We start from the raw sequence: 26602 nt of genomic DNA, 5'->3' as shown, positions 1-26602 counted from the left end.
ATAGTCTCTTCCATTAGTTTGAATCATGAGACTCTTATGTTACGCCTGCTATCGTCTTTAGGTGGCATTAGCTAATCGGTTTTACTGCTATTCCCTCAGAGGATTGTAACATGGGATTTGGAACAACTCAAACTTCATAAATAAATAGAGTTCCTTAGTTCCATCTTGAACATTGTCTTCCAATTAGGGGGCATGTTCATACCTTCTATGAAATCTGAAAATTGGTGGGTCACTTACAATAGTTACTAAGTGTTAGTAAGTTCTTGACCGAAAACGATAACTAAATAACTAATAGAATAAAAAGTTATTTTGGAGATTAGTATTTAGTCAAGAATGTCTTGCTTCGGTGAAGGAGTATTTGACTGCCCCTCGGTAACATCTATTCTGACTCACTAAAGTTGAAGGAAATCTCGACATGAGGAGATCCTTGAGCAGAAGCGGATCGTCCAAATTTCATTTATTATTGAATACAAAAAAAATTACAGCAAACAAACACTAGATATGCATTTAACAATAAATTACAACATGTTTTTGAAAAATAAACAAATTCAAAGGAAATCACCTTTGAATAACCTTTCTCACGAATCCCTCGAACAATCACGAACGGAATAGCTTCCTCTTGGAAATTCTTCTTCTCGCATAGACACTACCAATCAAAAACCCTCTGTATTCTCTTTTGGGATTAAATGATTCAAGCAGGAGTTGTGGGTTTTGCTTGAATCCTTGGTAAAGGGAAGAAGAAGGAGAGGATTGGAGGAAGTTTTTCTCAAAGAACTTTTCTCTATATGAAATCTTGGTATAAGATGAATCTCATCCTCTCACTTTTGTCACTTGTTAGTTATTTAGAGAGAATGTGGGGAGGGAGTTATAACTTCTTCCATTTTATTAATTTAAAATAAATTAATAACAAATATATAATAACTACTTTATTATATATACACTATATGTTGTATCAAATATAACATATAGCCTATAATTGTATATTGCACCTGTGTCGGTTCTCTCAAGCACCCTAGTATACTCTACTTGTTCACCTATGTCGGTTTGGGGTATAGTCAGTTCACCGAGAGGATCGCCCTCCCAATTCGAAGTTTTTTCCTAGAAGTTTCAACATTGTTAACTATGACAACAGTCGCGACTATAAACAGATTCGCGACTATGGCGGGGCGGTACGCTCTGCTCTCTTGGGACCCCTACTCTAATCAAAAGACTAAAAGCCCCTACTAAAAAGCGAGCATCGGATTGAGAAAGGCTTGGCTTGGACAATTATTTTAATCTTTGAATTTGAATAAGTGTTATAATCTTTTATCATAAAACTTGAATAAATATTGTAACTTTTATCATTTCGTAAGTGTTGTTTGAATAATCTATATCTATGTACTATATTAAAATGGGCTATTAGGAATTTTTTTTAACCTTTTTCTTTGCCATCAAATCTTTTCAAGATGCCCATTTTGTCCTTAAAGTGACATGCTTTGTATTTTGTATATACTTTTTGGGCCTTTTTTTCTTATTTTAATTTTACATTTCCTTTATTGTTAGATCTTTCAACAATTCATATTTGTTCTCATATTTTTATTCCTTTTGTGCTTCGGTTTTTTTTTAATCCTTCGTGGAGCCTCTAACTTTTTTTTCTTTTTTTACAATTCTTTTCATCAATAAAGGATTAGTAGAATGAAATTTAAAATCATACACTTTCTTTAATAAATATACAAATACCCCTTCACATAAGAACTACATTTCTTACTCTCTCTTTTTTTTAAATATTTTTTTCATGCATCCTTTCACATTTTTTTCTTTCTAAAAATGTGATTAATGTCTTATTTCATTTTATTCAAAAATATTTAAAATTATAAATATCCTATTCATTGTATCTTTTCTTTTACTTTTAAACTTTATATCCAATATTTATCATCTAAAATCATTTGAAATTATATTTGTTCAATCATTTATGTTTCACCACATGAAATTATGTTTCAAAGATTTTCAACTGCATCCAACATATTCATTACCTCTTTTATTACTTTGAAATTTTATGTTAAATATTTACTATTTAAATTCTATTAAAATATATATATATTTAAAAATTATTAATTAAACACATGTGATGCATATTGTTGAATGAGAAATTTTGGACCAATCACAAGTTGCCACGTTATTTACTAAATTAATAACGAAATTCTAAATCATTAAATTTGGGCTCAATTAGGAGTTGACATATGTCCTGAATTGAAGTTCAACACAAATTTCGATGACGCCACGTGGTTTTATCATGACTATTGAATCAGATAAAATTAATTTGGCCCAATTTGATATTATTATTTGGATCAAAGTCCAACTAAGCCCAAAAATAGGTTGAATTTGACCCAAACGTCAAATCAGACCTAAATTCGATTAATTAGACCCAAAGGCCCGACCCATGGACTAACTAAGCCCAAGTCCAACTAATTCGGCCCAAAGGCCAGGCCCATGGATCAACCAAGCCCAAGCCCACTTGTGAACTCTATAAATAGAGAAGCTCTCCTCTCCAAATGAGAGATCAACAATTTTATACTCCATAGAGCTTATAGGGAATTCCCTGCAATCAGAAGACTCATTGACTCTTGAAGCTGACCACCCTGAAGACTGAAGTCCTTCAAAGATACAAGCATTCTGAAGACTGAAGTCCTTTAAAGATGCAAGCGTTTTGAAGACTGAAGTCATTTGAAGATATAAGCATTCTGAAGGCTGAAGTGCTTTGAAGATACAAGAATTTCTACATTCAGAGAGCTCAAAGAGAATTCATCAACAAGCAAAAGACTCTATAGACTCTTGAAGCTGCACTCCTAGAAGACAGAAGACCCTTGATGACACAAACACTCTTCCAAGACTTCTACTTCAAGAACGTTCAATGCTTTTCTTCTTCAAGTCAAGCACATTCATCCAACCGAGAGAGAATCAGAGGATCAAGTACTAGAGATCGAACCACATCGCACCAAATCAACCTCAACATCAACACCAATTCAAGTTTAACTCCACGAAATAAGTTTCTCCAAAAGCCTCGTGCGAACACTAATCCTCCAAAAAGATCAACAAGCCCGAAGGTCGATCATCAAAGAAGATCAACAAGCCTAAAGGCCAATCATCCAAGAAATCATCAAGCCCAAAGGCCGATCTTCCAAGAAGATCATCAAGCCCAAAGGCCGATCACCTAAGAAGATCAACAAGCCCAAAGGCCGATCGTTCAAGAAGATCAACCAGCTTAAAGATTATAATTTATTTTGAAAGCATCAAGATACTATGTATTATAGATTGTACTCACTTTCTACAAAATTAATACAAATACAAAGTTCAAGTTCCACGAAATAAATTTCTCTTGAAATCTCGTGCGAACAAATTAGCACGCCCAGTGGGACCTCTCTATCTCTCATCTCTCTCTCGTTATCCAAGTCTATAAACCTACAAATGGCACCAAAGAAAGTTGTATCCAAAGCTACCGTCGCAAGCGATACTTACATAAGCTTTGTCATCACAGAAAAACTAATGGAATCTACTAAAGGCGGAATCGTTATTAGAGAAAATCCCTTGTTCGACGACTATGCTTCTGCTACTGATCCATCAGATAAAAAATTGTACTTTGATGTAGTATCTTTCATGGTGGCTGACGTAACGGCTGAGTCAGCCATGGCAAAGATGGAAAGGAAGATAAATTTCCTAACGAAAGTTATTGAAGAGCGAGATCATGAAATCGTTGCTTTAAGAGATCAAATACAGGCTCGAGAAACCACTGAGTCGAGTTAATCCCCAACTACAAAAGCCAATGACAAAGGAAATATTGTCTTGCAAGAAGACCAACCACAATAATCTACCTCTGTTGCCACCCTGTCAATTCAACAGCTGCAGAATATGATTACAAACTCCATACGAGTTCAGTATGGAAGACCATCACAGTCCTCCTTTATGTACTTCAAGTCGTACACCAAAAGAATCGATAACCTAAGAATGCCAGTTGGGTATCAAGCTCCAAAGTTCCAGCAGTTCGATGGAAAGGGCAATCCAAAACAACATGTTGCACACTTCATTGAAACCTACAAAAATGCAGGAACCAAAGGAGACCAACTAGTCAAGTAGTTCATCCGTACCTTGAAAGGAAATGATTTCGATTGGTATAGAAATGCATTCGATTGGTATATTGATTTGGAGCCAGAAGTGATTAACAATTAGGAACAACTAGAAAGGGAGTTTTTAAACTACTTCTACAGTACAATGTGCACTGTTAGCATGATGGAGCTGACGAACACCAAACAGTGGAAGAGAGAAACAGTCATCGATTACATCAATCGATAGAGAGCATTAAGTCTGGATTGCAAAGATAGACTCACTGAATTATCTACAGTGGAGATGTGCACTCAAGGCATGCGTTGGAAGCCTCTCTACATTCTACAAGGGATATAACCTCGTACATTTGAGGAGTTGGCAACACGCGCTCATGATATGAAGCTGAGCATCGTCAATAGGGGAACTAAAGATTTCCTAGTCTCGGAAGGGAAAAAATAAAAGAATGAATCCAAGGGCACTGAAAAGATCGTGGATATTGCCACAAAAGAATCTACGGTCGTTCATGTGACCCCGCAAAAATTTTCCTCCAAAGGAAAACAAACAAAATTTGAGAGAAGGCACAATGAGGGCGAGAAACATCGTCCAACTCTTAAATAAAGACAAGAGAATGTTTATCCATTCCCTAACTCTGATGTGGCAGATATGTTGAAGCAACTGCTAGAGAAGCAACTTATCCAGCTGTCGGAATGCAAGCGGCCGGAACAAGCAAGAAAAGTAGATGATCCTAACTAATGCAAGTATCATCGGGTCGTTAGTCACCCAGTTGAAAGGTGCTTCATGCTGAAGGAACGAATTCTGAAGTTGGCTCGTGAAAAGAAGATTGAGTTAGATTTGGATGAAATAGCTCACACAAATCACGCTACAGTAGCGGCAACTTTAAGTGTTCCAACACAGTTTGTGTCACATGCTTAAAGACAAATCTTGATCCAGTTCGGAGTCTTCGAGCCTAGAGTTGTTTGGTTCCAGCAAGAAATTCAAATAACAAATTCCAAAAAGAAAGATGAGCTCGTTGGAGATGACAACGAAGGATGGATAGTTGTGACTCGTCGAAAAAGAAGACAGCCAAACTCCACCCAAAAAGAGTCGCGTTCCTATCGAAACTATAGAAGAAGGAACAAGACTCATAAAAAGAAAAGCAAAAAGATGACACAGAAGCCTAAGCCTACTAAGAAAGAAGACAAGAACTTTCCTCAATTCCGACAACCAGAAACTTCGACAGAATTTCTCCCAATAAGCTTTCTCAATAATCATCCAGAGAAAGTATCAGAAGTTATTGCATGTCACACTGTCGGCATAGTGGAAGTCGACAAAAATCATATAATTGTCAAAGAAGTCAACGACTCAGAAGAAATGAAGTAAAGAACTTCTGTCTTCGATCATATTAAGCCTTCAAGTGCTCGATCTTCAGTCTTTCAAAAATTGAGTATGGCCACGGTAGGAGAAGAAGACCAATGTCCAACAACTATTTCTACTCAAACTTTAGCCTTCAAAAGGCTAAGTATATCCACATCAAAGAAAGATCGACCTTTCCAGGATCCTCCCAAGGGTGATCAAATAAGAGAGTTGTAAGCCTTTGCAGGGCCCCTCCCATGATGATCAGGATACACGAACGATGCTACAAGGCAGACCTTTTCGGGATCCTCCCTAGGGCGATCGAATGAGAGAGTTGTAAGTCTTTGCAGGCTCCTCCCATGACGATCAAGATGCACGAATGGTAGGGGTGGTCATTCAAACCGCAGAAACCGAACCGTTTCTAAAAATTGGACCGAACTGAATCGAAAACTCAATAAAACTGAAAAATGCGGTTCGATCTAGTTTAAATAAATTTTGAAATTGAATTAATTCGGCTCGATTTGGTTTCACTTTTGAAAATCAAATTTGAAACCAAACCGAACCGTTTTTAACTAATATATATATATATTTATATATATATATTTATTTATTTATATATTTATATATTTAAAAAAGAGTAAAATCGAATTTAAAATCAAACCATTTTTAATTTAAAGAACAAAATCGAATTTAAAACCAAATCGAACCGAACTGTTTTTTAATTAAAAAAATATAACATGAATTTTTAAAAAATGCCAAGACCGAATTTGAAATCGAACTGAACTGCATATATACGGTTCGGTTCGGTTTGACCACCAAACCGAACCGTTTCCACCCCTAACAAACGACATTACGAGGCATACCTTTTCAGGATCCTCCCTAGGGTGATTGAATGGGAGAGTTGTAAGCCTTTGCGGGGCCCCTCCTATGACGATCAAGATGCACGAACGATGCTACAAGGCAGACATTTCCAGGATCCTACCTAGGGTGATCGAATGGGAGAGTTGTAAGCCTTTGTGGGCCCCTCCCATGAAAATTGAGATGCATGGACAACGCTACGAGGCAGCCTTTCCAAGATCTTCCCTAAATAATCGAATGGGAGAGTTGTAAGCTTTTGCGGGGCCAATGAGAGAGTTGTAAGTCTTTGCAAGGCCAATGGGAGAGTTGTAAGCCTTTGCGAGGCCAATGGGAGAGTTGTAAGCCTTTGCGGGGCAATGGGAGAATTATAAGCTTTTGTGGGGCCAATGGGAGAGTTATAAGCCTTTTGCGGGGCCAATGGAAGAGTTGTAAGCCTTTGCGGGGCCAATAGAAGAGTTGTAAGCCTTTGCGGGGCCAATGGAAGAGTTATAAGCCTTTGTAGGGCCAATGAGAGAATTATAATCCTTTGTAGGGCCTTCCCATAATGACCAGGATGCACAAACAACGCTACAAGATAGACCTTTTCGAGATTCTCCCTAGGGTGATCGAATGGGAGAGTTGTAAGCATTTGCGGGGCCCCTCCAATGACGATCAGGATGTATGAACGGCGAGGTAAAACTTTCCGGGATCGCCCCTAGGGTGATCGAATGAGGAGGTTGTAAACCTTTGCGGGGCCCCCCATGACGATCAGGAAGCATGAACAGAAATACAATAGATAAACCATGTTAGGGTCGTGCTTATGTGCATCAAATAATCGATCACACGGTCGGACATTTCTACAAAAAAAAAAAAAAAAAGGAAAAAAATTTGTTAAAAAACAAAGTATATGAGAGGAGAAACTCACCATTTAAGATTACTAATGGGTCAGTGAGGTTAAAAAAAATGGTTGTACTCCCTTCCGTTGTCTTTAACTCCTATAAGTGGGGGATAGTAAGGGGGTAAGGTAGTAAAAAAAAACTTTAGAAAAAAAATAACGGAAAAAGAAAGAATGAAAGAAAAAAAAAAGAAGAAAAAGAAAGAAAGAAAATATTAGAAGAAGATGAGGGGATGAGAATAATGGAGGAGTTTGGAGTCCTAGAGGTTCCCTAGGTTCCATAACAAATTAGGAAATCCAAATGATTCAAAATATTAGATTTTATTATTAGATTTTCTATCCTAATTTCAAATTAAAATAAAAAAAATTAAATTAAACAAATTCCCTATTTAATTTGATTTTTTTAGATTTTGTCATCAAGTTATCTTCAACTAAAATTTGGCCATATTCCAAATCTTATTCAAAATAAAATTGTTCAACATTGAGATTAAATTGTAAATAAAATCTCAAATTAAAATTTAGGCATATTCCAAATTTTATCCCAAATCTAAATCATCGAACATTTGTCCTCAAGCCAAATTATTAAGGATAAAATTTCAAATTAAAATTTGGGCATATTTCAAATTTTATCCCAAATCTAAATCACCAAATCATACTTTTATTCTCAAACCAAATTATTAAAGATAAAATCTTAAATTAAAATTTGGGCATATTCCAAATTATCCCAAATCTAAATCACCAAATCACCAGACTTTTTTTCCTCAAACCAAATTATTAAAGATAAAATCTCAAATTAAAATTTGGGCATATTCCAAATTTTATATCTAATTCATCTAAATTTAGGTTCTTATATTTATTTTCAAATCAAGTTGTGGGAAAGATCTAAAATTCATCCCAAATTGAAATTATTAAGTATCCTATTGAGTTTTTATCTTCAATCAAAATAAATTGCGTATAAGAAAAAAAAATCTCAATTGATCTTTTATTAAAATTTGGCCATATCCCAAATTTAATTGGAGTAAAATCTCAAAAATTTGGCCATATTCCAAATTTTATTCCAAATTCAGGTTGTCTAGCCTTTAGTTTTTTTTTATCTTCAATCGAAATAAATTGTGGATAAGAAAAAAAATCGTAATTGATCTTTTATTAAAATTTGGGCATATCCCAAATTTTAATAAAAGATCAATTACTATTTTTTTTTTCTTATCCATAAATCCAAATCAAATTAAATTAGGGCAAAGCGCAATTTTTTTTTTGTAAAATTGACGATATTCCAAATTTTATCCCAAATTCAAGTTAAACTTATGTACTAAATTCATAATTTGACTGACACATCAATTGAGGTCAAATTCAAGAACAAATATATTTGGATTTTGATTCAAACTTTATATTTTTCGAAAGGAGACATTTGTTGAAGGAGAAATTTTGGACCAATCACAAGTTGTCAGTCATTTACTAAATTAATGACGAAATTCCAAATCATTAAATTTGAGCTCAATTAGGAGTTGACATATGTCGGAAGTTGAAGATAAATTTCGATGACGCCACGTGGTTTTATCATGACCGTTGAATTGGATAGGATTAATTTGACCCAATTTGATATTATTATTTGGGTCAAAGTCCAACTAAGCCCAAAAATAGGTTGAATTTGACCCAAACGTCAAATCAGATCTAAATCCGATTAATTGGGCCAAAAGGCCAGACCCATGGACCAACCAAGCCCAACCCACTGAAATCGTTCGAAGATTCAAGCATTCTAAAGACTGAAGTCATTTGAAGATGCAAACGTTCTAGGACTGAAGTGCTCTGAAGATACAACATGGACTTATAGTTCAAGAACGTTCGGTGCTTTTCTTCTTCAAGTCAAGCACATCTATCCAACCGAGAGAGAATCAGAGGATCAAGTATTAGATATCGAACCAACACTAATCCTCCAAGAAGATCAACAACCCGAAAGTCGATCATCCAAGAAGATCAACAAGCCCAAAGGCTAATCGTCCAAGAAGATCAACCTGCCCAAAGGCCGATCATATCCAAGAAGATCAACCAACCAAAGGCCGATCATCAAGATCAACCAATCCAAAGGCAGATCAACAAGCCCAAAAGATTGATCATCCAAGGAGATCAACAAGCCCAAAGCTGATCATCCAAGAACATCAACAACCCAAACGCCGATCATTCAAGAAGATCAACCAGTTAAAGATTATAATTTATTTTGAAAGCATCAACATACTATGTATTAGAGATTGTACTCACTTTCCACAAAATTAATACAAATACAAAGTTTAAGTTCTACGAAATAAATTTATCTTGAAATCTCGTGCGAACACGTGTGAAATTAAAGAGTATCGTTGTATGTTTTGGATGTTTTTGCTAGTATAAAATTAAACATCTAAAAAAAGAGAGACATTAAGGCTATTTTTTTATTATTCATATTCATTATTTTAGGTTAAATCTCGTGAATGTCTTTTTAATTAAAATTAGTTGAGAATAAACTTAGATCCATAAAAATAATATAGGAAAATTTTCCTAGATAGAAAAAAATTCAAATTATTTACGAAATAGTAAAAAAAAAACATTGGTAGATTTATATCCGCATGATAATAAACTTCTATCAGTTTCTATCACCAATAGATACTAATAGACTTTTATTAGCATCTAATTAAAATTTTGCTATTTTGTATAAATAGTTTCCCTTATTATTCTATTTTTGAAAACTCCCAACCTGTCAAATAACTCATGTATGCTAATATTTTCGTTGATATTCTATATTGACTATTTTTAAATTTAGGTTAGGTATGATAATGATTTCATTTTTAGTTTTTTTATGTTTTGAATTTTAGGTTGGTTTTCACTAAATTTTTGAGTTATGGTTTTCACTTCTTTAAGAAACACTTCAATTTCTAGTTAAATTTTTTTTAAAAAAAAAAAATTACTTTTTAAAACTATTATTTTAGGTCTCATTTGGTAATTATTTGATTTATAGTTTTTAGTTTTTGAAAATTAAGTTTTAAGGATTTCTTTCACCTCTAAATTTCTTTGCTTTGTCTCTCTATTTTCTATCAATGTTTTAAAAAATAAAATTTTGAAAACTAAAAAAAATAGTTTTTATTTTTTGAATTTTGCTAAGAATTGGTCTCATTTTCTTAAGAAAACTAAAAATTATTATAAGAAATTATTAGATAATAAAACATAAAAATTTATTGACGGAAGTATTGTTTATAAACATAATTAATATATATATATATATATTGAATAGATCTTAGCAACCAAATTACTACAGTCAAATCGAAAATATATCTTTGATTTTTTCAGTTCGTAATTTAAATTTTTACAATTGAACTTATGATATTTATATATTTAATTTATTCCTTAAATTTAAAAGATCGAAAAAAAATTGAAAGTTTTAGCGGTTTTGAAGTGCTATATAACTTTTAAATTTTCTTATCTTATATTTTGTTTTTCAAAACTGATATCAATGTTACCTTAATCATCCAATTTCACAAACTGAAAATTCTTAAAACATAATGGACAAAATTTAAAACTTTTAAACAATATTTTAAAAATTCAAAGAGCAAAAAATTCCAAAGTATAACATATAATTAGTTATATAAAATATACAGATTTGTAATCTATCTTTCTACATCTACCTATTCACAAACTTGTATTTTATCTATTTATATCTATAGTATCTAAAAGAGATATTGGAGAAATTTTTTATTTTCCATTTTATTGAGGGTTATATGATTATATTTGATATTTTGAATGACATCTCTCTAATCCAACTGAACTGTAATTAACAAGATAATTAAATAATAATGATTCAAATCCTTATTTACGTATTAAATTAAATAATAGACATTGACATTAGTAAGTAAAAAAAAAAAAACCGAAGTTAAAAATATAAGACTTGAAGTCTATGGATCAAATTGAAACACAACTCAAACCTCATAACTAAATTTGTAACATCTTAAAATAGAAATTCAAAATTAAGATCTAAAATTATATATATAATTTTAAAACCTAATTATATATATAATTTTAAAACCTAAGTCTAAATAGGAAATAATTGAAAAAAAAAAAATTAGCGACTAAAATGATATTTTTTCAGGTCAATTTTTCCTTAATAATATTAAAATTCGTTTGAGATGGTTGTAACTTTTAAAATAATTGCTACCAGTTGTGTGTAAATTGGTAAATAAATACAAAAACATCTCATTTTAAATAACTAAAATAGATTTATAATCAACTTTTTATTTTTTTTTTTGTAATTTAAAATTTTAAATAGTTGTTTATAGTATGATAAATTTTGTTTCTTATAGATTAATTTTTAAATAATAAGAAAAATAGCTTTATTTTTTAAAAAATAATACGAAATACCATAAAAAACAGAAAATATATTTGATTAGATGAGAAATTGGATAAATATATAAAATAAATCTTCTTTTAAAAGTATAACATTGAAAACTAAAATATTGATTAAAAATCTCACTTGAGAATCTAAAAGCTATAAATTTTCAAATGCAAAAAAACGGTTAAGATTTTTTTCAGAATGCCTTTTTGACATTGCCTTTTTTGATCATTTATACTTGAGAGAAAAAGAAATTCTTGAAAACTAATTTCAAAATTTAAAAATTATTATTCTGAAATAAACAAATTATAAAGATAACGATATAAATTAAAATAAAATATTTAATTTAGGTTTCCTAATTTGATACTAATGTGGGATTCAATTTCCTTTTCCTTTCTGAAAATAAATATTTTTTTCCTTAATAAAAACTCATCTCCAGGTTCACTAAATTCATTCATCTTCACATTCATCATCATCCATCTTTTTCAAAGCGCTCTCTTAACAAATGGAGAATTGGGTTTTAGTTAAGATTATAGGTCGAGGTTCTTATGGTGTAGTTTGCTTAGCAAAACAAATGACTAAAGAAAAATCCGATCGTCACTATTATTTTGCCGTCAAACTTACTTCTCTTCAACGTAAATCTTCATTGTTATGGGAAGAACAAGTGTTGAAACATTTCAAGGATTGTCCTGAAATTGTTCAATGTTTAGGAAGTGAGATAACCTTCGGAGATATTCCCGATGATATGGTTCTTTACAATTTGAAGTTAGAGTATGCTCCTGGAGGGACGTTAGCTGATTTGATCAAACAGAGAAAGAAGTTACCTGAAGATGAGGTGAAGGATTATCTTCGAATGATACTTAAAGGCCTCTCCTGTATTCATCGTAGAGGATTTGTTCATGTTGATCTTAAGCCTGCGAATGTTCTTGTGTTTCCCCAAAGTGATGGGAAGATGAAATTGAAAATTGCTGACTTTGGACTTGCTGAGAGATGCAAGCATATTGTTGATGATCAAGATAGAGGGTATTTGAGGAAGTTTAAAGGAACGCCTAAATATATGTCACCTGAATCCATCTTTTTCAATGAAGTCAATGGTACGCATGATATTTGGTCATTGGGTTGTATTTTGGTTAAAATGGTTTCGGGAAAGTCTGTGTGGGATGATTGTCGTGGTTCTGAACAATTGATGACAAGACTTTTGAATGATAAAAATATACCAACAATACCTAAGGAATTATCCAAACAGGGAAAGGACTTTATTAAAAGATGTTTTATTCGAAATTATAAACAACGGTGGACGGCCGATATGTTACTCCAACATCCTTATCTCAATGAAGAAAATGAAGCTACGAAGAAAGGTGATGATATAGTTAAACTTATCAAAGCCATTCGTTTACCTCATCAATTTTTCAAGAGAAAGGCTAAATCTAGTAATAATGAGAAATCCAATCGTCAAAAAGAAGATTATTTACCTCATCTATTGTACAAGAATAAATCAAATAAGTAAATTTAACGATAATTTTTTACCATGTATTAGTTCCACTGCTCATGTTATTGATATTCTTTCAATAAATTGCTTTTATAAATCTCACTAGCAAATTATTTTGACTTGTTTGGTCCAATAGTTCAATAATGTTTTCTTTTCACTTTATGAACAAACAAAAAGAATGTAAATTCGAATAGAAAGAGAGGAAATAAAATCTTAAAACAATTTGTGTTAATGAAAATGGCAAAGAGAAGTGTGTAATTTTAGATAACTTTGATTGGTTTAAATTGAGCAATAGTGAGTTGAGACTAGTGAAAACCCTTCCTGAAAAGTTTCAACCTTAACTTCAATAATAACATTTTGGAGATTTGATTCATCCACCAACTAGTTTAGATTTGTGCTTTAAATATTACGTCGAAATAATTGGAAACAAACGAACTTTACCTTACATTTAAATGTGTTATAATGTATATTTTCAAACTTGAATAAACGTTGCAATCTTTATCTTTTGATTTCTGTTCGTCGATAGAAAAAAAATATTGAAATACTAGCCAATTTAAACATAGCTCTAAATATATAGAATCAATCAAAAAGTATTTTTAGGAAAGTTTTAGACAGCTCCTAGACGATGGGAGATTGATAATTATAAAGCTTACACATGATGTGTATGTATTAATTTTTCATGAACGATACTTAAGAAAAAGTACCATCACAAGTCACAACGAGTTTTTACAAAAGAATCATTTATTTCGTCAATATTTCATTGGGTGATTAGTCAAATCAAACCTAAAACTTGGAGCTAATTAATTAACTAATGTATTACCAAACAAGATCAAAACAACATGGGTGTAATTAAATGCTACTATTCGTTCTACTTTCACCGCTTTGGTTAACAAGAGTGTATATTTTGCAGCTTATTCAAGCTGCAAAATTTTGAATTGAAATCCATGATGATATGTACAAAAGAAAAGTAAAGAAAAGATTGAGAACATTTTCTGATATGTACTTAAAAATGGGGTAGCATCATCATAACTAATGGCTATGGGCACTTGGAACAGATTCAAAAACATTTCTTCCATCATTGTCTCTGCAAGTATGTATTCTATCTAGGTTCGTTTAAATGTGCAGAGAAATTAATGAACAAAATGCAAACAGATCTAAAAGCTAGAGATTTGATGGTAAGAATCTAGCAGGTAGTTTCTGTCAACTGCTCTTGAATTGCTTTGTAACACACAAGACTGCAAAGAGGTAGCTTCGACTTTGAATCTCGATACTTGTATGGATTCGAACACGATGGACCCGCACAGTTTTCACGCTGAGGTGGATAGCTGAAGCACGCATTGTAAAAAGATTTTCAGACCATTGATAAGTCAATTATTCAATGTTTACTGTGCTTACGACAAGTCAAAAGGCATGTAGAAGATTACCTGCAGGGCCGAGATTCGAATATGCTTGGAAATCCCATATCGTTTGGAAAAGTCACCACAGTACCGGAAGGACCCATGACCCATCTGATTGTGTTTGATAAGAGCTTCTGGGCATTTGCAGCCTTCTCCTGTGAAGAATTGGGGAAACAAAATCAAAATGATGGTCTTGTACTAGGTACAGTATACAGAATCAAAAGTCATAAAAGTTGACCCTTTATGGTACCTGAGCTAATTCTTCCTGGCGCTTCTTCATTTTATCTTCCCGCTTCTTCCGGCTTGAATCTTGACCGAGTATCTTTCTGATTGCCTCGGCCTACAAGATTCATTCGAAACAGGCTTTAGATCCAATCAGGAATATAGTGTATAAAGAATATGAATGAATCATAATGCAAAGAATATGGTGAAGAGAACAAACCTCAGATTCCCTAGCAGCCTTCTCCACTTGCATTCTCCGTCTTTGCACAGCTTCCGCCTTCTTAAGTTGCTGTTCCACATCAGTGAGTTTCTCTTTTTGCTCTATGAACAAACAAAATGTGAACAATTAGAAATAGTAACGATAAATTCTGTAAGGTACAGAAAGCGAAAAAGTTCACATTAATGTACATGTCAGTATGGATAGAGGTTGCTTACTTCTGGGTGGAGCAGGTGGTAAACCATTTGGGAATTCGATTAAACTAGAACCACGAGTGGATGATGCATCTTTGCTAGACTGAAGGGCTCTTTGACGTGTGGTAAGAGTCATTTCCCTCTTACCTTCCATCAATGCATCGATGGATTCCTTCCTCTGCTTCTTATGATTACCATCAACATCACCGTCAGATGCCGACTCTTCTTCTTCCTCATAATCTTTGTCATCAGAAGCCATATCTGATCTAGCCTTCTTTTCATCTTTGTCATGCTTTGATGCACCATAACTCTCCATGCTAGAAATGCTGGAAAGTTTCCGCTGCTTCTTGCTTGGTTCTTCACCATCATCACGGTACCCTGCATAAGCCTTTGAAGTTCTAAGCTTCTCCAAATACCGTATCTCATCATCGTCGTCATCATCAAAATCTCCATCAAGAACACGCTTCTTTGAGGCTCTTTTACTCTTCCGGAGTGACTCTGCTCCGTGCTTCCCAGCAGAATTTCTCCCAGGCATCTTCCCTGTCAATGACTCCTCCTTTTCGAGACCAAAACCACCCCTTGAGAAGTCTCTCCATGGAACTCCATGCAATCCACCACTTCTTTCCGAAGGGGAATGATGCCCATTAAAGTTTTCCTGCTTTTGAAGACATTAGAGAACATAATATATCAGTTTCAAGTGTTGCTAACTTATTTGATAATAACCTACACGATAGCACTAACATAAACTTCCATATGAGTAACGTTCCATCCATGCCATTACAAAAAAAGAAAAAACAATGACAAATTCTCACAGCACAGAATTATTACTTGGTAAATGAAATGAATCGTCAACTCCATTATCAATTACTTTTACAACTTGAATGCTTGAAATCAATCACGCAAACCTACCATGGCTATTGAGAGAGAAAAAAAATGATGCACATAGAGAGCAAAGAGTGAGAAAAATATTGATACACCAACTAGCAAAATGGAGTCTGTCGAGTACCTGAAAGTTATGCTTGTGTTGCTGCCTATGACCCTCTGAAGGTTGAGAACTGCCTTTAGATGTGCCATTGGGAGGGGAATTGGCTTGAATAGTACGGGTGACCCCACCAACCCTAAGTTTAACCTTCTTAACCTTGTTATCATTTCCTAATCCTTCAACATAAAGTCCTTTCTGTCCAGAACTTGAACTTTCACCACCATACCTTCCACCATATGGATCAATGCTGCTTGACTCTGATTCAATACCATCTGATGCCTTGCTAGTGCTTCTCCAATTCGCAGGGGCAAGGACACCTTCGCTGCTGCGTTTGTTATCATTAGCACTTCGTCCAGGTTCACTGCGATAATATGAATTAAAACTTCCATCTTTTTTGCTTCTTTTAAGAAAATGTTCACTTTCAGGCCCACTAGCAGATGAGCCTCTGGATACACATTGATTGAGGCTTAATTCTTTTCTCCTAGGAGTACCATCACCACCACCATTCTCATCACTGGAGAACTTGACAGCATCATCAGAAGGTGGTGTTGAAGATGAAGGTGAAGGATCTACACCTTCGCCTAATTGCTGTGACTCAACTCGAGGCCGACGAGAAGGTCGACTCCTTTTCCTCCTCATAGTAGAGCTTCCATAAATCGTCGAAGTCCCAAACTCTTCCATTACTGATTTTTCTCAATTGGCAGTAAGACCACACAACATAAGCCTTATAAACCGAATCACGAATAACAATAGCAGGTTATTATTTCAGCACCCCTGAAAAGAACCACAAACACTGAACCTTTAGACGAAAGTCTAGTAAATAACAATATCCACCACAAAAACTTCAATTGATTAATTTCAAACATGAAAATTCCACAGCCATTACTAAAACAAAAATCAGAAAAATAAATAAACAACACTTGCACTCAGAGAAAATCGCCACATTAATAAACAACCAAACGAAAACTTCAGAATAAGAATAAGAGAAGGGAGAGACGATGAACAACAATTCAAGGAATTAAAACAGGAGGAGAAAAAACACACAAAATCAATACAACACAGATTAATCCGAAATCAATTGCAGGCTCAACAATAACAAATCAAAAGAAACCCAATAAATGTAAGAAAAAAAAACAATCTGAACACCTCCAAATCAAAAGCCAAAAACATTACCCTCATACAAATCGCTCATAAAAAAATAAAATAAAATAAAAACTCCCCCAAACATTCATCGTTACTCACAAGGAAACAAAACGAACAACCACCCACCAAGCCAAAACATCAAAAAAGGGCAAACAACCCAGATAGCAAAACCCAAAAACAACAAAAACCCAATAAACACCATATAAAGGAAAAAACCCCATTACCTGGCGAAGAAAGAGCAACAGCACCACCAAGAAATCGCCCAACCCAGAAACCCACCAGGGAAAAGAGAGACGCCCAGATGGGAAAACGCTGAGAAGAATAAAAGATAGGGAAAAGAAAACAAGGGAAGAATCGATTGAAGAAAAGGAAAGAGAAGGGAAGAAGAAAAAGGGGGTGGTTGTTAGAAAAGGGAACTAGGGTTAGAAGAGAAGAAGAATTAGGGAAATTAATGGGAATGAGAGAGAAAGAAGAAAGAAAGGAGAGGGAGTGGTGGTGGTGATGGTAAAGGAGAGGACTAATAATCTCCCTCTCGTTCACCATTTTTTGGCTAATTCCACTCCACCCCCTTTCTCAAACACACCCCCAAAATCCCCCACGCTGTGATTTTTTTTTTTGGGTTCCCCCTCTCTTGTCAAATGCGGTCACACGACTCACTGAGCCAACTCGGACAGACCCATCTTTCTCTTTCTCTTTCCCTTCGCCCCCCCTTCTTTCCTTTCTTCTCTACTACTTCTCTCTACTCGCGCTGCAAGTATGTGCGCATTCTAGTAATCCTGCGCCCCTTTTAGCGCATTTTAGTGCAAATGGAACGTCTTTTATTCGTTACACGTGTGGTATGTCATTTTCTAATGTAATGACGTAAATGCCCCTACTATTTTCAGGATATTATGGAAATGCCACTTGACGATTTCAGCTTTTGGCATGTTCCAAGAATCAGACAGGTCGTGTAATTGGGGTATTCTTTGTAAATTCGTTGATTGCTTTTTTTGGGTCTTTGTATTATGTAACTTTTATTTTCATTGGCTTTGTCATTTTTAGTTTTTACACCTGTATTGACTATTTCAAATGTCGGATTAATAAAATGAACAATTAAAGATTGTATTGAGAATTTTCAAATATAATATTAATATATTATCTAAATTAGTTCACTTATAATAATTTAGAAGATCAATTAAAACAATTATATGATTCACACAATATTCTCTAAATTAAGTTAGAATGAGAGTATAAATTGGTACACTTATAAAAGTTTATAATCTAAATTGATACAATCCCCAAAGTTTAACGATCTAAATTGATATCCATACTAATTTATATTATCTAAAAATTTCAAATCTCCTGCTTTATTTTTCAACATTTTTTTAATGATATTTTTCTCATCAGTCACGGTTAAAATTGACTTTAAATTTATATGACATGACAAATTATGAGTTGGTAAATATGTACATAAAAAATTTACTAATATTTGAGAGAGGAATTGTTTACATTCTCGTATATGGTCTAATTTCTCTTAAAATTTTAACCAACCAATTAAGTACTATGCTAGTATGTTACTTTGAGCTTAGTATAGTGAATAGATATCAATTACAATTCCAAATGTTAATTGTTCGCTTCTTCATTCTCACAATTATTTTATTAAAAAAAACATCGTATTAATATGCTAGACAAATATCATTTTATACTGTAATATTTGTGTAAATTAAAAGTATAAGGATTATAACGTAAGTTGACATTTAAATTCTTTTAAGAAAAAAAAAGTACAATGCAAGATGCAAGTTATAATATTTCAAACAACGATTAAGAGTGAAAGTGCAAACCTCAAAAACTTACAATCTCACAATTGAAGTGGCGATGATTCAACCAATGAATTTCACTAAAGTTGACACATTTTAATTATTTGAATTAAGCGCCGATTGATAACAAATAATTATTTTAATGCAAAATTTATTTTCAGTAAGATACTCTCCCCATATCATTGGAACTAGAGAGATGGTTTAAAACTATTTCAGGGCTCAATTCTTAACAAGTGTTGAAACAAGGGATGGCTTAAACAAAAGACTAACACATGATCAGATCAATAATATAAATAGAATCAATCTAATGAGAAAAAGAAAGGTTCGACTAAGATAATCATAGAAGTTCAGGTGAGTTTGTATTACATAAATTAACCTATACACTTTCTTTCGAGGTCGGAGGTTAAAATTCATGCATAATTTTATAACTATTCTTCATAGTTACATACAAATTGTGAGTAACTATTTCCTCCATAACCTTGGGTGAACCACAAGGCAACAAGAATAAACATATATCCCAATAGAATGTTGGTGCAATCAAGAGACTTCTTTGAGAATTCAGCTGTAGAAGAAGGCAAAGTAGCTATGGAAGCAAATTCAGAGATGTTGATGGCAATGTTCACAATCCAAGCTACTTCAGCACGATCCCGAGCTCGTTGAAGGACGGTTGGCCTATGCTTTTGGACACTGCGTTGCACTCATCTTCCCTGAAATTTCTCTTCTTCTTGTGGCATTAGGACATATCTCCAAGCAAGGTTCTTTGAGTATGCCGTCTTCTTCAGGCAGAGGAGGAAGAACGCCAAATTTGAACTGTCAATTCCGTTGCCCCACAAGAAAGGAAAGGGAAAAGTTAGACAGAGAAAAAAAAAAACATCTGAATTTCATCCTTTTGAAACGTTTATGAAAAGTTGGGGTAATATTACAATTTTTTATGAAAGGTCGGGGTAATATTACAACTTTAAAAAAGATCGAAGTATTTTTCAAACAGCAAAGTTCACGGACATTTTTCTATAAATTAGCCAAAATAAAACGAAAGATCATTAGACTCATGTAAGGTTTTGATATGGTTATCATATAACAAGTGGTTTATAAGCTGGAATTCAAGTTTCATTTCCAACTCTGTTAGGTTCAACAACCATATGATCAAAATTAAAGACTGCTTCCATACACTAGTTTTAGAACGCAATGACACAATTATACAACCTATAGAATAGATCCTGTTCAAGTAAGATCGTGACCGCTTCCATACACTAGTCCCAAAAGAATTTCTAAACTATAATGTCCGTTTGGATTGAATTGAGAAAAATGTTTTTCAAAAAACTCATTTTTAAATTTAAACACTTTTGATAATAATCGATTAAAATACACTTGAAAAGTTATTTTGAGTGGTTGTCAAATATTTCGATTTCTTCCATTTTTTTTTTTTAAATTAAACACTTGAAAATATATTCCAAACACACCATTAATTTATTCAGGAAATCACATAAATGAAATCTTCACAAAATTAGAGCCTATATATGTGAACAACTTTGTTTGGCTAAGATTAAAAACAGATACTTCATTTTAATCTAATTATATGAAGGTTGCATAAACTTTGGTCACAAATCCCTGGAGATCGATTCGATATTATGTAACAGGAGTTAAACGTTCTACTTCTAGTTCTACCACATTGTTATCCAATAGTAGAACAGAAATGTTGAGCTAAATGATAGAATTACCTGACAACTATAGTCATTGAAGTTTGGTTCCATTAATAGAGGGATTCCCATCCGATCCTTGAAGAAACTCTACATAGAATCAAGATTGTTGAGATTGGTTCGAGTGAGTCAAATGACTAGTGTATGCAGAATCAAGACACTAGAATGAACAAGATGTTCCCAAATAAACAGTAATGTAAAGAAAAGAGAGAAGATATATAGATTTCAAGAAGAAACCTGAGTTGGAAGCTTGCAGGTGTTGATACAAATTCCTATGCATTTGCTTTCTTCCAAGTACTTACATTTTTCAACGAAGACCTGCATCAATAACAACCAAAATGAAAAACAAGGTGACTGTTTGGTTGAAGTTCACGAATATGGAAATCAATAATTTATACCCCGCTTTGGCAAGACGACCCATCAGGTAATTCAAATGAATTTACTGTACAAGTTCCCATAAGCCATTGACAAGTCAACGCAGTCACCCTTGCTTTCAACATAGAAGAAAAAAGGAAGCAGAGCAGTTCAACTAAATTCAAAATCTTACACCAAACAGATAAAAGTCAAACAAACGAAAAGTAACTGATGTCCAAATAAAAAAGGGATAAGATCCAAATTTTTTAAGGGTGCAGCACGTGAACTACTTCCAAGCGATCACCCAATCCAGTACACGTTTTATCTAAGTTTTGATGGAATCCGGTGCATTCGTGTTGGTATAATCACACCCAATAAGATCTAAATTATAATTTATAAGGCTAAATTATAAAGATACCCCTAAACTTTTCCATTTATTTTAAACATATCTTTACACTTTCAAAAGTTCCAATAGTACCCTTGAACTTTCATAAACATTTTGAAACTACATTTGGAGTAGAAAACATTTAGAATTTTAGATGGTCATCGGGACTTGAAAAGATGTGGTAGTAATCCAAATTTCCATTTAAAGTCGCCACTACGCTATTTCATGTTTCAATTTTTGACATAGTTCGAGGTAATTTTTCACAATTAACATAATTTATAGATAAAGATAAAGATTGAAGGCTCAACTCACCGACCATAATGGCAGCCACTTTCCCACCAGCTATAGGTGATACCAAAATTCGATAAAGATCCAACAGAAGAGGAGGAAACAAAGCTGTTAAGATCCGAACCTGCAGCAATAACCAGAGTTCCATAATGAAATCTACGAAGCTGGGCTAGTCTCTATTAACGATTTCAATTACACTCGGATGTTCAAAGAGTTAAAAAAAGAATTAGATGCTCTATCTCTACACGTATATCTCAAAAAAGAAATACCGACGCTTCTATAGTATCAGAATTGGTTTTGCCCTTCGTTGTGAGCCTGTTAGCGACTTCAATTAGTCCATCATATCCAGGTTTTTCTGAATCCCAACCCACTTCCTGCCATCAAATCACTCATTAAAAATGTAAACGAAAAAGGCAGGCTTCTAAAAATCAGCTTCAACTATTTGTTTTCTCAGAAACCCAATTCGTGAAAGAAAACTCTCGAATTAAAACAACCTGAACCATTTTGCTTCGGAAAACGTTGAGGAAGAACTCGTCGAGAAGTCCAGGCTTGTACTCGGGCTTCGAAGATGTTTCATTCTTTATCTATGGATCCAAATGCAATGAAGACAAAGATGAAACAAAATTAAGCTGATTTACATGTCGAGTGAGTTCCAAAATGGAGAGGGGAAGATCGAAATCTTACCGATTCAGATTGAAGAGCGGAACAAGAGAGGTTAAGGGGATGGTTTCGAAGGTGGGATTTGGAGAAGGTGAAGCGAAGAGGAGCTGAAGAGATGGTTGGTGGACGAAGAAGAGCCAGTGGCTTCATTTTCACTTCCACGCGAAGTTACGAACAACTGAAAAGCTACTCTTTTTTGGGAGAATATCCAACTTCTGTAATTGTGAACCATTTTCATAATATTTCTCATTTTTTTTACTACATTTGAACGAATTATTTGAACATAATTTCAATTTTATTTCAATGGTGATAAATTTGATCTCAAATATTCAAATTTATTTCGTTTATTATCTAATTGACTCTTAAGTATAAACGTTAAAAATTCTAAACTTGTTAAAAAAATATATACTTTATCGAGTAGCATATTTTAGTTATGAAATCTAACATTTTTAGGGGTGTAGCAATCTGAGTCAGGTTTTTGCTGAATCGGCCATTTTTTTATGCTTGCTTGCGCCCAACCGACCAATCAGTCCCCGGTTAATTTGGGAGGGTTTTTTTTTTTTTTTTTTTTTTTTTACTGTACAGAGAACCATGACAAGAGCAAAACAGTCACGGGAGGCGAGTTCAGCATTATTGGGCTCTCCAACTGACCCGAGCAAAGTCAACCCCGGCCAACATATACCCTTAAATTGACTGACCAAAGTCAACTTAGACGATTTTGGTTGATCGACTCAATTTGTAGTTGATTCAATAAATTGAGTCGATTCAATAGTAATGAGTCATCAGACAGTTCAAAAGTTCCATCTCATCTCACTGATCATCCGATAGGTTACTATAATTTTAAAGTTCATTTACAATGGGCATCATTCACAACAAATTCCAATAATGAATCTATGAAGTTTTGATATATCAATTGATATCCATTCGCCAATGTAATGCCCACCAAAGAGAGCTGAAAAGAATCTCCCTAATTGAATTCCGATGGCCACTAAAAAATCCAAGAACCTACTGAGTATAACATTTCAAAGTTTATAAAACAAGTTACCAAATCAAGTCCCCAAATAAAGCATATTACACAAAAGAAAGAGGAATTTGATAAGCTCTTCTCCCTCCCAGCCCAGGTAACACTGCAGTAACATGGACGAACACTTGAATGAATATACCAAGCCATATCTCATCTGAAATATTATCGCTACGATAATGGATATGTCAATTAGGAGAAGAGGAAAACAATTACTTGAAAGGTAGGAGCCCATGATGCCAAATGCTCTCCAATGTTCAAGGCAGCCTTTCATATTTTCATTCTCAGGGTTATGTTGTTTATTTTGATTGTAGATTTGGGTCGATAATGCTCGTCCGTGTCCACCTCTTCAATCTCCTGAGAAATACAATGCTTCACAAACATCAATATAATGTGGTAACGGTGAACAGATGATCTTGCAGGAATTTATACTACATCAAGTACAATCAACTAAAATGAAACAGAAGACAACTTAATCAGGTGATTGATTCCTAAACAAATGCGGGAAGATCATCTATAGGATCTGTTAGAAGATGTCAGGTAAAGGATGTTCTAGCGAAGAAGTTCAGTCTGGTCTGAAATTTGAATTTGAAATTTCTCACCCACTGAACTCAATTAGAAGTGGAATCATGTCCCAAACATAAAACAGAAGCAACGTTATTATCACCTGTACAACGTGTTCTCCCTTGATTACTTGCCCGAAGATGATCAGCTTCTCGTTGAGATCTGGAATTGGTGCAGTTGTAATGAAAATCTCAAATCCTTTGTCCTTAGGTTTCCCCCTTGGGGTCCCGACTAAAAAGGCGTCATGTTTTAAACTGATTGCACATAAAAATTGCAACTATCAGATACAACTGAAATTGAAAAACCGTAAGATATCAACCATCAACGTTGTATGATGAATTAAGACACCAACCTTGCATCAGGCTGACTATGATGCTTTCCTCCCAGAATCCAATCTTCTGCGACCCCAAGATCTTGGCTATTGCCCACTTGAATAGAATAGTGTTTTACCACATGGTGAAACAGCATTCCACTAAATCGATTCTTTTGACTGAAAATCCAATGTTTCGAAGGAGAATGTTTAATTCCATGGGAAGTTGTAATTTTATTTAGAAAAACAATTAAAAGAAAGGAATAAAGAAATGCCATGGGAAATTATTAAATTATAGTTTCGAGTGAACATATGCCAAACAAGAGTAAATGCACAGTAAAGCGGTTTTGGAACTTCACGTTTTGAAGGTGGAGTTGAATGGCAACATTCAATTTGACATGTTCTCCTCTAATCACTATTAAATCAAGAAGAAATGCAGACCCTTCACAGTATAGACGTATGTTTCATATTTATAATGCTCACCATAAATCAATAAACTCATCAACGACTTCAGGGGCACTATCTTTGTAAAGTTCCACAACTATTGTGCCCTTTGAAGTACTGAAAACCTAATAACAGCGAGAAAACATGACAATCATTATAAATCCATAAGTTCATATTGCAATAGACTTTTTAGATAACATATGAAGAACTAAGGCAGGGGGGTTAATAGGAAAACCTACAGCATATCCAGGTAGATCTGATTTTTTTGTTTCCAACAGAGAGACTTCGGTCTGTAAAACAAGTAATGAGCAGACTCAACAAGTAGAGATAAATCATGAAAATTTTATGTGAAGATAAACTTACACTGGGATGTGAAAAATTATGTTAAGGATTATCAGGTAGATCACTAGATATGAATAATGAAGAAGTGAATTGAATCTGCTAACAAATTAACTGAGTAATCATCAAATTCATTCTAAAATAAGAATCAAAATTGACCTACGTACCTCAGAACCTGAAAACCCATTCTTTGATTGTAATTTTGACCTGCATTAGGATGGAGAAAAGTTACGCCAGAAGATGATATTTCCATGGTGTTCCAATTCCATATAAACCAACCAAAAAAACTATCATACAAAAAATGTTGAATTATATTCAAGTCTCGACCAACATTAATATTTTAATCTGTGACTGCCTGCTTTGGGGTGAAAGAAATGGTCTTCTTTTCAGAGATACTTCCTCCTCCTGTGATTGTTTTATGAATAGGGACTAATCTACTGCTTGTGCCAGCATCTTTTTATTCATTATAGTGTAGCTTATTTAATCTCCAATTGGAGATCTCTTTTGTAATGCACCAATAGCTGTCAGAGTTTAATCTCCTTTATTTCATCTATCAATGAAATTGTTTCTTATTCAAAAACAAAAACATTTTAATCAATGAGGTACAAGTATTGAATTTCTCATAAATATCATGAGAATATGAAGTTGGGAAAATAAAGGCTCCGATACTAACCTATGAGACCAATGTCTGTATGTGGTATGCAGGAAAAACACAAACAAAGCAACAATCAAGCTGCATGCGAGAATTGTTGTAAGACTAATCCGCGAAGGCCCTTTCTTCTTTTTGCTTTGTTGAAGCAAAGTTTGCGGCTTGATCCTTGCCATAAAATCGAATTTTCAGTTTCAAGCTACAGAGTTCCACTGCAGGAATCCATAAAGAAGAATATGAGTCCTTAGTACTTCATAGTCTATACAAGTCACTCCATATCCAAATTTACAGAATCAGTAATATTATTCCAAATTCTTCCGACCCTGAAGTTGGAAATCCATACAGAGCCATCAACAAGCATATGAATGTAGATGCAGTTGTTTTTTAACTTAACCGGCCGATTTGCAAGTATACGGAAAAAGTAAATCAAGAAACTTATCTAATAATACTAAAAAAGGCACATCTCTCGTCTAGACACCCTCGATTCTGAACTATCTAACAATAATCAACTGAAACCAACAAACAAATTCTGTAACTAACATCGACCAATCAAACCATGACCTTGCAGGATACTAATTCAATCAAACAGATCAAAGTTAAATAATCTAGTTATCTAAACTAAGCCTCAAACAAGGAGATTTTCCAAGCAAACTAGACGGCGAATTATGCAACAAACTGTTGGAATAACTTCAATGAAGAAGCCTTACGGAATTCGGCGAAGGAAGAATTACAAAAAGTACCTGAAATCTCTCAAAGCGCCGCGAATTTCTCTATAGATGTAATAAATCTGGCAGTTGTAAAGGCTTTTTTCTGAATTCGGTGGCCCTTTTAGTTTTGTTCGAAACACAGAGAATCTCCGGTTCGAGGTTTTCTTTTGAATTTTCTTTTTCCTTATTTTCTACTTTCTTTCTTTTTCCAGGTAAATGACAGTTGGTCTT

The 26602-nt window shown here is 33.9% G+C and overlaps 4 protein-coding genes across 6 annotated transcripts; 1 reads left to right on the top strand and 3 right to left on the bottom strand.

Moving 5' to 3' along the window:
* Positions 1-12018: 12018 nt before the first annotated feature.
* LOC120084589 (mitogen-activated protein kinase kinase kinase 20-like) lies at positions 12019-13020 on the top strand. Its single transcript, XM_039040397.1, has one exon. It carries the CDS (start codon positions 12019-12021, stop codon positions 13018-13020), a length of 1002 nt encoding a protein of 333 aa, XP_038896325.1.
* A 980-nt stretch (positions 13021-14000) lies between these two features.
* LOC120086393 (HIT zinc finger and PAPA-1-like domain-containing protein) lies at positions 14001-17917 on the bottom strand. 2 transcript variants are annotated; one of them, XM_039043021.2, is made up of 7 exons: positions 17382-17917; positions 16039-16788; positions 15057-15687; positions 14842-14942; positions 14650-14739; positions 14427-14554; positions 14001-14327 (listed from the first exon to the last, which is right to left on the bottom strand). In XM_039043021.2, the coding sequence occupies exons 2-7, from the start codon at positions 16693-16695 to the stop codon at positions 14186-14188; spliced, it is 1749 nt and encodes a 582-aa protein (XP_038898949.2). In that variant the 5' UTR covers positions 16696-16788; positions 17382-17917; the 3' UTR covers positions 14001-14185. The 2 variants fall into 2 exon arrangements, with proteins under 2 accessions (XP_038898949.2, XP_038898948.2); XM_039043020.2 differs by having other exon boundaries at positions 15057-15690; positions 17382-17875.
* Positions 17918-19258: 1341 nt separating this feature from the next.
* Positions 19259-22939, bottom strand: LOC120085972 (beta-carotene isomerase D27). The gene is made up of 8 exons (XM_039042328.2): positions 22362-22939; positions 22172-22261; positions 21947-22051; positions 21702-21801; positions 21049-21140; positions 20888-20968; positions 20672-20740; positions 19259-19763 (listed from the first exon to the last, which is right to left on the bottom strand). The coding sequence occupies exons 1-8, from the start codon at positions 22485-22487 to the stop codon at positions 19626-19628; spliced, it is 801 nt and encodes a 266-aa protein (XP_038898256.1). The 5' UTR covers positions 22488-22939; the 3' UTR covers positions 19259-19625.
* A 275-nt stretch (positions 22940-23214) lies between these two features.
* On the bottom strand, positions 23215-26602 carry LOC120085973 (peptidyl-prolyl cis-trans isomerase CYP21-4-like). Of its 2 annotated transcripts, none has more exons than XM_039042329.2 (9): positions 26405-26602; positions 25689-25876; positions 25183-25222; positions 24916-24966; positions 24716-24801; positions 24275-24412; positions 24026-24176; positions 23575-23715; positions 23215-23464 (listed from the first exon to the last, which is right to left on the bottom strand). In XM_039042329.2, the coding sequence occupies exons 2-8, from the start codon at positions 25838-25840 to the stop codon at positions 23629-23631; spliced, it is 705 nt and encodes a 234-aa protein (XP_038898257.1). In that variant the 5' UTR covers positions 25841-25876; positions 26405-26602; the 3' UTR covers positions 23215-23464; positions 23575-23628. The 2 variants fall into 2 exon arrangements, with proteins under 2 accessions (XP_038898257.1, XP_090173528.1); XM_090317402.1 differs by having other exon boundaries at positions 26372-26416.

This window comes from Benincasa hispida, chromosome 9 (genome assembly GCF_027475165.1).
Source record: "Benincasa hispida cultivar pf3 chromosome 9, pf3_genome.v1.1, whole genome shotgun sequence".
In the NCBI taxonomy this organism is placed as follows: domain Eukaryota; kingdom Viridiplantae; phylum Streptophyta; class Magnoliopsida; order Cucurbitales; family Cucurbitaceae; genus Benincasa; species Benincasa hispida.
The sequence above is the reverse complement of the archived record's forward strand: the minus strand, read 5'-3'. Positions and strand labels throughout refer to the sequence as shown.